Here is a 16365-nt window from a genome sequence, read left to right as displayed (position 1 = left end):
GGGAGGCTCTTTTTTTTGCGTCATTTGGCTAAAAGGTCACAATAATCTTTTAGATATGTAATCAAGTGGTCTGAGAGAAAAACTCAACTTCCAAATCTCTTCTGGATCTGTAGTCGGGCTTCAATAAATCTACCCATGCGGGAGACTTTGGCCACCCAAATCATTTCAAGAGAGAGAGAGAGAGTGGAGAGAAGAGAGAGAGAGTTCAATTGGTGTTCTGCCAATGCAAAATAAGGTTCCTTTGTGAGGAAGGTTTTGTTCAGCCAAAGACACAGGCGGCAGCTAATCAACGGCTAATTTATAGATAAGAGACTTTTGTGAAACAATTGTGTAAACAAGTACTCCAGCTATTGTCCAGGGAGCACATTTGCTGTGAAAACAGTGTGGGGAGCTGGTCTGCTGGGGGTTAGCCCTAGCCTAGCACCAAACACCAGGCTCTTGGCATGTTTAGCCTTGTTTAGATGGCCAGCGCCTGCCATGAGTCCCAGAGGCCTAAGACTACTGCTGCCATCTGTACAAGGACACGCCAGAGCGGTCTGGAGGAAACATAAACGCGGCAGACGAGGCAGTAGTTTAGTCTTCTGCTAACCATAGCCAGGCTGTTTATATACAACCTGGTCTCACGCCAGTTCGTTAATGTTAACGCTATTTTGATTATTGATTCGTGTTACGGACACGTTATGTCGTTTATTTGTGTACAGGTCACGATTTTCAAACGTGACCATTCACGAACTGCCATGACACGGGTACTCTGTGCGGTGCAACAACCGGGAAATGAGAGAGGGGGAGGGTGAACGGCAGGAAGAGAAATCCTACTCTACTCAAATCTAGCCTTTTTTCTGTTTAATTCTACTCCTCTGCAGCTTTAATAAAACATATTCACAATTATGCTTCGTAAGACAATTATTGGTTTTATACCTGTGCTTGGATTTTGTGTTGTTTTTCTAATAAAAACTGCTGTACTACAAGTCCGTTAATGAGGTATTTATTTTAGACTTTATTCGCAAAAATGTTTTAAAAACTTATCAGGGCCAGATACGGTTCTTGTACACATGCAGTACTTAGTTACTATAAATAGATAATAAATAGAAACATTTCATTCTCCTTTCCCACCTAAACATTTGAATGAGTTGTTGGGGGTATTATTGTACCTTAATGAAGGAAACATGTCTAAAATTGTTTCTATTAAGTACCCTATTACAAAAAGATAACATTTTCTGGGATTTGGGTGTTATTTGTGTCTCTTGTGCTTCCACACGCATAAAACTTAAAAAAAAAACTATCCATGCTTTTTGAGTGAGATACGGTTTCGGAATGTCCTCTGCCTTCAGTTCGGGTGAGCTGTTCAAAATCTGCACGTCTTCTACGTCATAGCCGAGACGAGGTGGCTAACCGTAGCACAATGCTACGCTAGCATGCGAGCTTTTCTCAATAGCAGAACCTGCTACAACACACTGGTTCACAAAATCTACAAAAAAATATTTTCCAAAGTGCAAATGAAATTGAAATTTGTGAAGTGAAATTTTTAACTTATGGTAATGAGCCATGCCGCGGTTCCGTGGCAAGCAGCGGCTAACGCCAGCCGCCAATCGGAATATAGACGTCCTTGGCTGGCTGATCCCGGAGAAACAAAACAACGTAACTTTCGTCCTTCAAAAACATTATTCTGAAGACAAGCTAATAATCGCCGTGCTATAACATATACGTTTTACATAGGGACCAGTTAACGTTACCTGCGGGCACACTCTCTCTAATGGATTGCTTCTTCTTCTCTCTCAGTGGCTAATGAGCAAGGCTAACTGCTAACAGACACCGCTGCGACCATTTAACAATAAACTTCTGTTATATATATGTAATTATAAAAGGTATCTAGTGTCAGTGTTTGGCCGTGGCTGAGGTCGAACAGAGAACGCTGCCACGTCAGAGCGGCCAAAGCGTCAAAAACTCCCGTACTTTTTGACAAGCGTCCTTGCCAGGGCGGCCGAGCATTTTTGCCAGCTCAAGCATTGGCGGTGTGTACGTACGGAAAGAGTATCTAGCCTTACTAGTTGCGCATGTGCAACTGCAACAAAGATAGTATAGAAGTAAGATGTCTCACTCGAGCTATAACAGACCTAAACCACAAGGGTGAAAAGAGGATCTGCAGCAATGTGCCGTCTTACACAACAAAAATATGGTGTTTTTTGAAAATAAACCATTAAACCTATCCTGGTACAACCTCAAATACAATTATAAACCTGAAAATGAGCGTATAATGGGTGCTTTAAGGTGAGGGCAGGTCAGCTCTTACTAGCTTTACCACATGAAGTGGTAAGTAAATGCACACAGCCGCTTTAAGTTCTGCAGAAAACGTACCAGTGCTGATGGTGTCCCTTACAGTAATATGCTGGAGAAATTCTGGCAAACATGTCTCCCCATCTGGTCTATCAGTAGGTAATTACTGGGCCTTTCGTGTGATCAGCTTAGGCGAATTGGCATTTCAAATGTGTTACCTCAATTTATTTCTACCTTTACTGTTGGCATGCTTAGTAAAATGGAAATATAGTATCCTGCAACGAGTGCTGCTTAAGGAACATGCTAAATTGAAATATACGCATGTCTAACATTAAGCATTTGTCAATGCACTACAGCAAAACCACAATAGTTTTTTTGGAGACATTTTCATCTGGAACGCCACCATTGTTTTTATTGAAATTATCAAATGTTATAAGACATTTAACGGACTTCTCGTGTCCTTCAAACCAAGAAACAAAAACGTTTTTGAAAATGATCCATTAAAAAACTCCATATAAGTAACAATTAGACCGTTATCATTGTTAAATAAATATCTGCGCCTCCTCTGATGTAAAATAACACCAACTCCCACTTATAAATTAAGGCTCGAAGCCGCTTAGTCTGACTGCGCGAAAACAATTTCTTTGCATCATTATGCAATTCTAACTAGACTGCTAAAAAAAACTGAGCAGTAACCTAAACGTCAGTAGAAAAAGAAAACCATTAAAAAAGAGACAGTCCAAGAGACAACAACTTCTATTACCCTCTTGCTGAAGTGACAAAATTGCACAAAAGTTAAGGATGTGGACACAAAAAAACATGAAAATACTAAATCAAAAAGCATTTTAAGACCCAAATCTGAAGCTTATAATGTGATATTCTTTCGGAAGGGCAACAGATTAAAAAGGGGCATTTACTGAAGCGAAAGGGAATATTACGGGGGCGGTGGGGGGGGGAAGGGTTTTTAAAAGCAAATATAAAAAAGGTGATCAGGTATGTTGCCAGAAATGACTTAGTTGTTTCTCTTTAGCAGTGGGTCTCTGGTCAACTGTGGTCAAGTTAAATCAAACACCACAAGGTACCAATATAAATGTCCACGGTCAACAACCTTGGAGATTTAATATTTGCACCCAGTTTTCTTTGTGTTTTGGTCTTCTTCTTATCATTATAATTTAAAATGCTGCTGCTTGTTGTTAGCTATTTAACATTTCTTCTTAAGGTCAAATTTCTTTTCTTATGTTGAAAGTGTCTGCCAACAAATTCTGACTCAGGCTGACAAATCCAAGCTGTCAGTTGAAGGGACTGTGACCATCAGCGCCTCGGGGAGTTCAGATATTGATGATGATCTCAGTGGTACCTTCAGAAACCTGGCAGGCTCCTAAACTTCTATATACAAGGATCATCTCTCTTCACTGGAATCCGTCTCGATTCAGTGGCAGTAGATCGGTTCTCACTACACTTTAAAATCAGTGGTGTTAAGGCTGAAGATGCGGAGATTACTACTGTCGGGTGCTCATGGTGGTGGAGTGTTCACACAGTGATTTAGAGCCGTACAAAAACCTCTTCAGTTGAGTGAAGTGGAAGCGGCCTGTGCCGGTGCAGAGGGTTGGTGAAGAGACGTGGATGAGGAGAAATGGTCAGTGACACAACACAAGAGTCATCAAGCAGAACCACAATCAATCTAAATAAAACTGAAACACACTCACAGACACTCTTACACATATAGTTTTAAACTATATGTATAACTATATTCTTATCAGTTAATTTAACTATTTATAAGTAAACTGGAAACGTTAAATTATCATTGGACTATAGCCACTGACATCAAATACTTTAAAAGTGTCTTTAATTATAGCTGCACAAATAAAAAACTCAAGAAGATGGTAAAACTAAAAAAACAGTATTATAAATTCAAATGTTTTACAAAGAATATTACATATCCTGAGCTATTGTATAATATCAGGTATGATTCTGAGATGATCAAGAAGGTATTTCTCATTTCACATTCAATTATAAAATAAATAAATACAAAGACAGGGACTCATTATAATCCACATTTTTTAATGATAGTTTAATGTTCATACCACATGTTTGAGGAATGAATGCGCTCTCTTAAAGTGAAACTAATTAAATTCAGTGTAACTTGAAAAGTGATGAACATAAAGAACGTGCAGACGATGATTATTAGAAAGCAACATGCACACTAAAACACAGAGTAGAGAGTTATTTGTGAGCAGAGGAGATTTCCAGACAGGAAGTGTTGCTGAAGCTCTACTCTGAGCAGCGGTCAGGGTCCAGGCTTTGAGTGACAGGGCTCTGTCCATTCAGACTGGCCTCACAGCTCACTGAGCCCGCCTTCCTCCACTGGTCTGCAGAGAGGCTCAGGGTGCTGGTCCAGCTGTAGCGGCCGTCACTCCCCAGGACCTCCAGGCTGTGGGACACCCCTGAGGAGCTGCTGCTGCCCCCCACCTTCCAGCCCAGCCTCCAGGCTGAGGGGAAGCCCCCGCTGGCCAGACACACCAGTGTGGCACTGCCCTGCTGCAGCTCCTCTCTGGAGGGGGGGAGGAGGCTCAGGGTGGGACGCACCACACCCACTGGAGGAGAGAGAGGGGGAGGAAAGACAGAGGAATCAGAGTGAAGGCTTGGACATAAAGAAACATGACATACTGGTCATTTCTCATATCTGATCAAATAAAACAGAAGAACTTGCTGCTGTTGCTCTCATAAATCACTCAGTATCAGACCATCAGACACATGGTTCAGGTGGAAATGCAACTAAAACGGTTCAGTGATAATTCTGATTGATGACATCTTCATATGTGTTTTCTAATGTGTGACAGTGAACATCTCGTCCCTGTGATGATTTTCTTCTGTTTAAACTGACAGAGCTGAACCACTCCTGTGAATACAGTTCAAACCGTTGTCATCTGTCTCTTTCACTTCCTTTCCACTACATGTCAAATGAATGAACCGTGAACACAAAGATAAACTGTATTCACTGATCAAATCACATTCGTATTAGGATTCTACATCAGATTTTAAGGCTTCAAAATATTTAAAATAAAAAAGTGTAGATTTATATGTACTATTATGGTTATATTTAAAAGAAAATATCAATTCAGTAAATTCTACTTTGAATTGTGTATAATAAAAATATTTAACACATCTCATTATTTCAAATAGAATAGTAGATTTTATTCAGTGTTGTTAAAGTTTAATATCTAAAGATACAATACTGAATTAACATTGATTTCTACAAAGATTTGTTTCAGATTGTGAGATCAGCCTCACTTTGAAAAACAAAAAAAAACAACAACATACAACCACTGAACTTAATAACATTCTTTTTCAATATTTGATAAAAAGTTATATCTGCTGTAGGTTGTATAAAATAAATAATCTGTGGTACTTACAGTCAACGGTGAGTTTGGTTCCTCCACCAAAAGTGTACCACAGTGATTCAAACTCATGAAGTGGCCGTACAAAAACCTCCTGCACTGGGAACAAGCTCTATCCACTGAAAACTCTCTGCTTTTTTGTAACAAACATTGCATTATACTTCATTAAATTTACAAAGGTTAATTTAATGATATGGATTGAAAGTATCATATAAATGAAAAGTATAAATTACATTTTGCTTTACTCTTCTACACCTGACAGAGACACGATTACAGTCTTCTTGTAACAAAGTCCTGTTTTCACAGTTTTATATCCGTTGATAAAAAGTTAAATAAACAAGATGATTTAAAATGAAAATAATTACCAAACTCACACGAAGCAGAAGTGAAATATGTTATTTATATTCAGTAAACTCTGTAAGTAATTTAAAGGCAGACAAACAGACATCTCATACCAACCAGAGGGGACACAAACGCATCCTTAAATCCTCAACTGCACTTCTAATATCAATATATTCTTCTGTTCCATTAAAATCATAGATAATGTTAATCCGAACAGAATTCCTCCTGATGTAGTAACCCACGTTGCCTTCAGTCTGTTGAGAGCAGAGAAATCATTTCCATAGAGAGGAGGCTTTGCATGGTCAGCTGATCCTCCAGTGAACTGAGAAGGTTTATAGTCCTGGGAGTTCAACACTGCAGGACTCAGATCTGTCAGTCAACACAGCAGAAAGCACGACCACCATGACTCTCCTCACCATCCTCATCTGGACGCTGGCCTGCTGCTGTCTTACAGGTTGGGATTGTTTTTGAAATTAAATCAAATACCAGTCACATACCGTACATTTAGTAATTGATTGATAAAACCGTTCTACATCCTAATATTACCTAATGTACAGTTTTGTTGTGTTTTTTTTAAGGATCTAATGGTCAAGTGACAGTGACTCAACCTGCTGTTGTAACATCTCCTCTTGGATCCGCAGTCACTCTGACTTGTACAACCAACCCAAAAGTTCATGTTTGGTCAGATGGAGATAGTAGAGTACACTGGTACCAGCAGAAATCTGGAGAAGCTCCGAAGTTGGTCATCAACTTGGGTACAAATCCCACAAGTGCATTTTCTTCTAGATTCTCTGGCCGAGGAGACGGAGTGAACGCTGCAATGACCATCAGTGGAGTTCAGGCTGAAGATGCAGCAGTTTATTACTGTCAGAGTGTTCACAGTGGTGGAGTGTTCACACAGTGATTTGTCGTCGTACAAAAACCTCCCTCAGTCAGACTGCAGAGACTCTGAGCTGTTACAGCAGGAACCGACTGCAGCTGCTGAAGAGGAAGAGACTCTGACACAGACCACTGAACACAGAGCTCACAGTAACCCCACCAAGCACAAACTACATATTTACAGTAATCACTTAATTGAACACACTTAAAAATCTAATGACACCACATCATGTTCTGTTCAGATTTGGCTAAAGAGACAAATGTTGCTTGATCACATATTTGACTCATTACATCTGCCTCGCTAAAAAATCAAGATCACATTATTGTCCAAGTTTTATCATGATAAAAAAATGTATTAGTTACTTTTCTTTACTACTATGCAATGTCCCTCTCATTGCCAATTCAAAAGGAAAACCTTTATTATGTGCATGTTTAATCCAAAGCTTTTTCATTTCCCACAGAGAGGAGTATCAGTAGAAGACATGAAACCATTAGACTTCTTATTACTCTTCATCAAACAAAAGACCAAAGACTTCATCATGCTATTCATCAGTGAGACCTTTATTAGCATCAATCATCAACATGACAGTTATTAAGCACGCACACACGCATCCAGCCACACACATAGTTGTTGATGTCCAACACTTTACAACAGTGCTGTTCTCTGTCACACAAAGCTTTAGTTTCCTCTACAAACATTGAAACTTTATTTTGTTTTTGGGTCAGTTGGGGGATTGATGTGCATAAAGAAACAGACACATGCTGTGTCCCTTTTGTACCATTCGTTGATCTTGCTGCGTGCATTTTTCAAGACAAGGATTAAACGTTATTGGATTGGTACGGATGACGTGGGCAGTTTGACAGGAGAGAGTCAACATTGGATCTATTCCCAGGTCAGCATGGACGCTTTGACTGCAGCAGAAGTAGGCAGACTAATTAAGAAGTCATGCAAACAACATGCCAGTATAGACATGGACACAACTTGGGCAGCTAATAACAAGAGCATGTAATGCTTCCTGTTTCCAGCTAACTGATACCCAACCCAGTATCTTCCTGTCCAGTGATCATTTGTCTTATCGTGGAGTCCCAACACATTCTCCTCATCAGCCTGCCGTTTAAGTTCCTCTGAGGCTGATTCTAATGTCCAGGAAGGCTTTATTTGTCAGTTAAAATGCCAAGTCCTGACGTCAAGTCCTGACTCAGTGCACGTCCTGATCCCTGAACAGACGACACAGCCACAGCCAATGTCATGGTGAGATCAGAGGACAGCAAGTGCCAGGACGTCTTAAACACTGACGACTGATGCTGGTGTCTCACCTTTAACCTCTGCCTTCTGCTAATCCTGTCCGTACATGCAACTCCATCCCCTAACCATTATTGTGTCCTAGAATGCAACAATCACTGATCACACAATCAAAGGTTTTATGTTTAGACCTTAGATTTATATATTATTTATAATACCTTTCACAATAATTTCTCTTGTGATTAAGTGTCATCTAATTAGGTAATCAACCCAAAACATGACTGGAGGATGTACAATATAATTGTTAGCAATCGAATGTGTTGCAAGTCACAGAGGTCAAAGAGCAAGCAGCTGTTTCATGAATGGGAAAACTTAGAGTCAGTCAGTAATAACTCATAATGAGCTATGAATGGAGGAGGTAATCAATGATGAGAGTGCTGAGAGTGCAGAGCCACTTTAATAAGCCTGAGTGGCTGTGTGGAAGTCGCTGTTAGCATAGGATAGGGATAATCCTTTTAGGCAACGCTTTACCAGGAATCCGTTAGTCAACACTTCATGTCTCAGTCTGGGTGAGCTCCTCAGTGTGAGAGACAGGACCCACATTTGATCACGCCCACTAGCTGTCCTCCGTCTCGGATCCTGTGGGATACATACTGATAGACCACACTCACTCAGATTCAGATATCTGTAGTAACTCAGGGGGGTGGGAGGGGTGTCTGTTGGCGTACGGACCGAGCTCGAATCATGATGAATTGTTTGAAGAATATGGTGCCGTTGAAAACCAAGGCGTACATTAAGGACTACTGCAAGAGGAACGGCCTGCTGACACTCTCCGTTTTTGCTGTAGTGATGGGCTGTGTGCTTGGATTTGTCCTCAGGTCCCTCAACCTCTCAACACAGGTATGGCTGGATAGAAACGTAACGGGAGGCAATGTGACTGACTTTGGATCTTACAGATTTATATTATCCAGAATTACATTAATAGACTGTGGTGGTACTTTTGACAGAGTGTACAAATCAACTCAATATTCAGGATGGGAAGGAACAGGCATGTCTGTTCTGCTCACTTCTGCCATGCACTGACACTATGGTTAAGCCACTTATGTAATAGGGAGAGTGGAAGCAGAGAAATGCAGAAAATCAATTATAACAGGGAAGCAAATGTGTCAGAAGTGTAGAAATAGTTAAAGCATGCAATAATCAATATTTTTATATTAACACTGGATCATCTGAGCACTTGTATGTGAAGGGTGTAGCATTGTTTTCTGCTATTCTCAGCAAAAAAAGCTCTGAAAACCAACAGTACGCTACCTGCTCAGCACCAAAACCATCAGACATTACCATCACATAATCAGACAGACACAGTTAACAACTTTCCAGTGAAGGTAGTGTAGCATTTAGCTGCCATATGTTTCCCTTAGTAGTTGGTAGAGACCAAAACAGAGCATATTCATCCAATGGCCAGCAACACAATGCCAAACAAATGAATGCTGGATGTGTAAAGAAATAGGCAGCTATTTGCTAGCCAACTCGCCATTTGAAATCAACAGTTGATGTCAGTGTTATGTTTAGAGCTTGTTTCTGCTCTTGGCCAAATAACCATTGCCATTTTAAAGAATATATGTTATTTGTATGATTATGATGATCTTTTAAATGTTAAGTCTTTTGCTTTGATTTCAGGAGCAAGTTTTTCTCTAGTGTTCATCCAATTGTTTAGAAATGTTTAAATATCTGTGTAAAGGGTTCTCCTGACATTATGTCACTGTGATGTAAAATGCTCTAAATGGACCAGGTAGCTTATGTGTTTTGGCAGAGGCTGAATCAGTGATTATTGTCCAGTGTGCTCAGCAGTGTAACCCTGTGAGCTGGCAGCAGCCCAAAACACATTCAGCATCGAAATCTGCTGAGCAAAGAAACAATCTGCAATACAAAAATAGCTAATTGCAACAAAGAGACACATGTGCACCTGCTGGGACTTTGCAAAGCAGTTGTTTTACCTGCCGGTTGGGAATGTAGACAACATCTTCTTTAATATGTTGAATTAACATATGAGTTACACTGAAATTAGGCACATAAAAAGTGATTTAACAAAATCATTTATTTCAATGTTAGCTAAGGTAATTTGGTCCTTACTGTCTAAAATAAGGTTTGCTTCATGTGTTGCTCTTTCACACAGGCTAAGATCTACTTCTCCTTCCCTGGAGAGCTGCTGATGAGGATGTTAAAGATGTTGATTCTGCCGCTCATCACCTCCAGGTAAGAAATGTCTTCACTCAGGTGAAATGCAATTCTCTCTTGAATAAGTCCTCTGATATACCTAATTAACATCCTTATGTTATTACAACTAGATTATCCTCAGCATCAACCACAGAAAACCCCTCATACATAATAATTTTTATGATTTATACATGTCCATTCACCTGGAACTCCTTTTATATACACAGATGGTTCCATTAGGCAATTTACATACTAAGAAAGGTATCTGAAGCTCCATTCTCAAAGAAGTAATATGTTTATGATTGTAAAGGTTACAGGGGAAAACTTATTATAAAATAAATATTTTTTGGGGGGGAGAATGTTTCTTTACATATGAAAGGCTTGGGTAATTCTGGTTGTTCACTTGGCAACAAGCAATGCTACATTCAGACAAGATGTTTAATCTGGTCTGGGAAAATTTGTTTTCAAAATTCAAAATATTTAATAAAGGATACAATTCTTTAATTCATTGTTTTGAAATGAGTTGAAAACTTGAAGCTTTTCCCAGTAGAGTTAATGCTCCTGTTTTCCCATCCAGTCTCATGTCCGGCCTGTCAGCCATGGACACAAGGGCAAGCGGTCGGCTGGGAGTCCTGACCATCACCTACTACCTGTGGACCACCTTCATCGCTGTCATCGTCGGCATCGTGCTGGTGCTCATCATTCACCCAGGGACGGGCTCAGAGAAAGAAGGCCACCATACGGGTTCAGGGCCTGTTATGACCTCCGCTGACGCTCTGCTGGACCTCATCAGGTAAACATTCACCGACGCAAACGCTCACCCTTTGACAAAGTAAACAAAATGATGGTCCCTACCAGCTGTACATGCTGCTCTGTATCAAACCTCTTCCATGATCCAATATAATTCTCCCTTTCCTTCCATGATGAACACTAGTTTACAACTATGAAAGTGACCCTGTGAGGCTGCAATTAGACACAGCAAGGCTTTGAACTAAGTGCTAATGTCAGCAAGCTAACATGCTATCAAAGACAAAGTTAATTATCAAAGTCATTGGGATTCATCATCTGGGGTCCGTGAATGTCTACACAAACGTTGGTGCCATTCCATCTCGTACATGTTGTGATATGTCACTTGACAAGAGAAAATGTTAACCTTCTAGTGGTGCTAAAGGACAAATGACGTTCTAGGTCCAGTTGGCTGTGGAGGGGAAAAGACACCCTGATGGATATGTTCATTTTCGACCCAAGAAGAGTTCAAATACCAAATGAGTCGGCACCGAGTTTGAAGGAGAGTCTAAATAAGTAACAGATATGGAAAAAGAAGTAACCACTGTAACATTTTCCCTGGCCTCCATGCTGCTTTATAGGTTTTTTTTTCTTACCCTACTGTATGTTGCAAGAGTAGCTTATCTCTTTTTGAGAATAGCAGAGCCAGTACGTAGAATGTGAGAGGGTGACAGTGAATGAGTGTTCAGTCTGAGCAGAGGACAGGGAAAAGTTTACACTTTATGGTGCGTTTGTAACGACGGACGTGACACAACAGGAAAAAATACTTTCTGGCATTGGGAAAAGGAGTCATTTTTAGGTTAAACATTACACATAAACACATGAACGCGCTCATTTTGATGGATGAAGAAGATTAGAGTGTTTTTTCATGGTGAGGATTTGCTGTGTAATACCCTTACCACCTACAGAAAACCAATACAGACCAAATAAATCCAGTTCCGATCCAGTTCCACCTTTGGGAGCTTCCCGTGTTTTTTCTCAGGAACAGGAAGTTCCCTAATCACTCGACCGGGAGGGATCAGTTTGATTCTGGAAGCTGACATAATAGCTCTCACAAATTAATAGTAGAAAGTTCAAAATTGTTAAATTCTCAGCGACTAAAGCTTCCTGGAACTTTGTTTATTGAAAACACTTAGTGAACTCCAAAAATGATGACACAATTGAAATGGAAGAACATCTCAATCAAATTTTTTTTTTTTAACATAGGTGAAAAACAATCAGAATTTGGCAGTCTTTTTGTCAGCAGGCCATTTAAGCAATGAATTTCAAAACAGAGAAAAAAAAAATGTGCTTCCACGACAATGTCACTATTACGCAGCACGTTGGCTAAGAATAGGGAGACACTTAATTGTGATCTGTTAAGCCTGCGCCTTCTCAGAAGGTCTTTGTGCAATTTTACGCACTGTACAATAAAGACGTCAGTCTGGTGTGTGCACTCAGGCTTACTGGAGGATTATTATTGGTGAGCTGTAGCTTGTTTGTCTCCGTTGCTGTAGACCAAAGGTCAGGTGGATGGCTGGGCATCATCACCAGTTCCTGAATATTAGTTTTATTTAAAAAAAAGTTTTTATGAAATCCATTTTAACAAAAAGAAATTACTACAAAGTTCAGACATTATCTGATATATTTGTCTGTATATTGTCTTTTATAGGAACATGATCCCGTCAAATCTAATTGAAGCAACCTTTCAGCAGGTGAGTGGACAAAAAGAGGAAACTTGCAACGGATTGTAAAATACTGTCCGTTCATTTAATTTAATTTCACATATTAACAAACCAATGTGGTTGTTCTGTCATCCAACTCCAGTACCGAACAGACCTGGTCCCGATTATACAGAACTCTGATGTGAAAGACTCTCAGGCCAACTATGTGTATATCATGCCCGACTACCACAACCCTCAGCTGGGCCACCCAGTCTTCCTGGAGATCACCCCTGCTCCCGACATCAAGTATAAAATCGTCCCCAGCACCAGCAAGGGCATGAACGTACTGGGGATTGTCATCTTCTCCGCCACAATGGGTAAGACTCAGAACATCACAGGAAACATCTCCAAACCATAACCATTATTTATTGAAGTACTAGTACAATCCTTACTGTTTTCTTACAGGTCAGTGTTTAAAAGTTGTTGATTGTTACCGAATCCTTAATATATCCCTATTATTACATTAAGAACAATATAAGAATTAACTTTTGGGTTGCCAGGTTGTGAAAAATCCTCCTGGTGTTTATCTAACATGACACTTTGTCTTTTTAAGCTCTTAAGTGTATCAGAAAGATTAACTGACTTCAATAAAACCTTTTTGTAGATAACAAGATATGGTAATAAGAGGATAAGATTTAAAAGTAAGTGTAACTGATATAATACATGATGTAGTTAGATTGTTTCAGATGCATCAAAGTGTAAGCAGCATTTTATTGTTGCAGCTGGTTGTGATGGAGTTTATGCAGCTAGGTGGTTCAGTCTGATGGTTCCCAACATAGGGGTTGGGTTCTCTCCAGAGGGTCACACCATAAATCTAAGGGGTCATGAGAGGGTTAATGGGGTAGGACAGAAGATAAAACTAAGTAGGCTACTGCTACACAAATCTGTACTAAGTGTTTGTAATTTTTTGTTTTCTTTTAAAATATTGGATCACTTTACTTCTTTGGGACTTTGCTAAAACTTCTGCTGGGGGAAATGATGGAACTAGTAACAATTCATAGATATTTAAAACCTGACAAGGCTGTTCCAACTCGACACTTTTTTGCAAGGGGTAGTAACAAGCCCAAAAGATTGAGAACCAGTTAATCTTATATTTAACAATACACTCTGCTGCTTAGTGGCAAACGGGGATTAGGATTGTACAGTGCAGGAGTAAATGTAGCCTTCTAACTTTCCACCACTAACCACCGTTAATGACTTACTAACCAGGTTAATTGCAGACATGGTAAACAGCTGATGGGACTCAAGTATCCGATCTGTTGAGCATTAGTAAATGATTATACATACATGATTAGTTAAGTAATTATGACCACTTTATCAGGAGCGACTTGTAAGACAATGGTACCGTACTTACAAACTCACATTTAAATGTACCGTCTGTTCTCAGGCCTGCTGCTGGGAAAGATGGGAGAACGCGGGGCGCCATTAGTGAACGTGTGCCAGTGCATCAACGAGTGCGTCATGAAGATTATTAACGCTGCCATGTGGTAAGATTGCACTTTTACACACTTTTCAAAAATAGATGACTGTGTCAGATTATACACACAGCAACTCAGGGAGAGTCAAGTGTCTTTACTGCTTCTGATGGGAGCTGATGAGTCACCTGAACACAACACACACACACACGTGTAATTTGTGAACATCTCCTTCCAAAGACATTAATCTGCTGCTTCAACAGCCTTTGTGTTTGTGGAGCCTGAGTACAGGGATTTTCTCCTGTTCAGTCCCAAGATCATTTGTAAGGGCGGTCACTAATGCTGAAGGATAAGGCTTGTCCTTGAAAGCACTTTGGATACCTGCTGGTTGCTGTAAAGAGTTATATAAATACATGTTAACTGATTGATTAAAGGTCAGAACAGGCACACAGTCTGCAATCCAATTAATCCCAAAGGTGTTGGATGGGGTTAACGTAAGCCTAGTCAAGTGCTTCCACACCAAATTTGGAAAACATTCTTCCTGTTGAACCGCAGGGTGTCGTAATCTTGAGGTTGTGTTGAAAAAATGTGTGTGAAATTAAGAATTCTCGCCTCCATGCAGGTACTTCCCCTTTGGAATTGTGTTCCTGGTGGCAGGGAAGATCCTGGACATGCACGACCCGGCCCACCTGGGAGAGAAGCTGGGCATGTACTTCATCACGGTCCTGTCTGGTTTGTTTGTGCATGGCCTCATCCTGCTGCCTCTCTTCTACTTCTTCTTCACTCGCAAAAACCCCTTCACCTACATCAGAGGGCTGCTGCAGGCTCTTGTCATTGCACTGGCCACATCCTCCAGGTAAGAAGAGAGCGTTTATTTTGTGATATTTGGTAGATGTAGCCCAGCGTCTTGGTTCTTGCATTTTAAATCTTAACAATAGCTTCTATTCATGTACCCTGACTTGACCATTTTCTCTTGTCCTCTCCCCCTGCAGCTCAGCCACATTGCCCATCACTATGAAGTGTCTCTTGGAGAACTGTGGAGTGGACCGGAAGATCGCTCGCTTCGTGCTGCCAGTGGGAGCTACCATCAACATGGACGGGACTGCTCTGTACGAGGCAGTGGCGGCCATCTTTATTGCTCAGGTCAATGAGTATGACTTGGACTTTGGCCAGCTGGTCACTATTAGGTGAGATAAACACTGAGCTCGTTATCCTCCCATGGTAAGTTATTTTTTTTTTACTTTACATCTCTAACATCCCAATTCTTGTCTCATCAGTATAACGGCCACAGCAGCCAGCATCGGGGCAGCAGGGATACCTCAGGCGGGTCTGGTTACCATGGTGATTGTTCTGACCTCTGTGGGGTTGCCGCCTGCTGACATCTCACTGATTGTGGCCATAGATTGGGTTCTGTAAGTCCCACAAAAATGATTCTTCTATATACAACATAAGTGGTTCTTAAAGCAACACTAGAGAACTTTTAGTACCTTAAAATAATGTTTCAAAATGTTTCAATGAGACACAATTGGACAATTCCGCTTCCAACCTGTGGGGGCACCGAAGCAAAAAAAGTTACATAGTGTTGCTTTCAAGGGGCTGTTGAGGCAATGTGTAAATTATTTGTCTCCTCTCATTTTCAGTGACCGGTTCCGGACGATGATCAACGTTCTTGGTGATGCCTTAGCTGCTGGGATTATGGCTCATTTATGTCAAAAGGAATTTGAGAGACCACCCTCTAATGGTCCAACTCCTACCCCTTCTAATGCAGAAAACGGAGGTGGCCCCAATCGGGTAAGTAGTATTTATTTTTGCTCAGGTTAAAGTGCACATGCACGTGGGATGATTTAAAGCCCCTGGAAACATTTTTCTATAATATTAAATATTAAGCAACTATCAAAGATGCATTTTGGTTAAACAAGGCTTGGGAGTCCACAGCCATGCTAGCATCTCTGTGAGGATGTACTACAGTAAATCCTAAGGTCAACATTTATTATGCTCACAATGACAAAGCTAACATGCTGATGCTTAACAGGTATAATAATGTGGCCTTATTATGGAACCCACTGCAGTTCTAGGCAAGATCCGCCGGCTATCTTAACCTTAACTAC

The 16365-nt window shown here is 40.5% G+C and overlaps 1 protein-coding gene and 2 gene segments (V, D, J or C); 2 read left to right on the top strand and 1 right to left on the bottom strand.

The window, feature by feature from the left end:
* LOC116670019 (Ig kappa chain V-III region MOPC 63-like) overlaps nucleotides 1–16365 on the bottom strand; it is a 62121-nt gene that overhangs the window by 18057 nt on the left and 27699 nt on the right. Inside the window, 2 exon segments of the V gene segment in view lie at nucleotides 4517–4868; nucleotides 5688–5725. Coding sequence covers nucleotides 4546–4868; nucleotides 5688–5725 — 361 coding nt within the window.
* Nucleotides 6294–16365, top strand: part of LOC116670018 (Ig kappa chain V-VI region XRPC 44-like) — a 39840-nt gene continuing 29768 nt past the window's right edge. Inside the window, 2 exon segments of the V gene segment in view lie at nucleotides 6294–6468; nucleotides 6593–6888. Coding sequence covers nucleotides 6417–6468; nucleotides 6593–6888 — 348 coding nt within the window.
* Nucleotides 8665–16365, top strand: part of slc1a8b (solute carrier family 1 member 8b) — an 8965-nt gene continuing 1264 nt past the window's right edge. The window contains exons 1-10 of the mRNA XM_032500226.1: nucleotides 8665–9036; nucleotides 10313–10392; nucleotides 10931–11146; nucleotides 12791–12833; nucleotides 12946–13159; nucleotides 14230–14329; nucleotides 14880–15113; nucleotides 15250–15444; nucleotides 15535–15669; nucleotides 15898–16048. Coding sequence (XP_032356117.1) covers nucleotides 8881–9036; nucleotides 10313–10392; nucleotides 10931–11146; nucleotides 12791–12833; nucleotides 12946–13159; nucleotides 14230–14329; nucleotides 14880–15113; nucleotides 15250–15444; nucleotides 15535–15669; nucleotides 15898–16048 — 1524 coding nt within the window. The 5' untranslated portion in view covers nucleotides 8665–8880. The remainder of the gene's footprint in view (nucleotides 9037–10312; nucleotides 10393–10930; nucleotides 11147–12790; nucleotides 12834–12945; nucleotides 13160–14229; nucleotides 14330–14879; nucleotides 15114–15249; nucleotides 15445–15534; nucleotides 15670–15897; nucleotides 16049–16365) is intronic.

The sequence above is a fragment of the Etheostoma spectabile genome, chromosome 20, assembly GCF_008692095.1.
Source record: "Etheostoma spectabile isolate EspeVRDwgs_2016 chromosome 20, UIUC_Espe_1.0, whole genome shotgun sequence".
NCBI lineage: Eukaryota > Metazoa > Chordata > Actinopteri > Perciformes > Percidae > Etheostoma > Etheostoma spectabile.
This window is presented reverse-complemented; position numbering and strand designations above follow the sequence as displayed.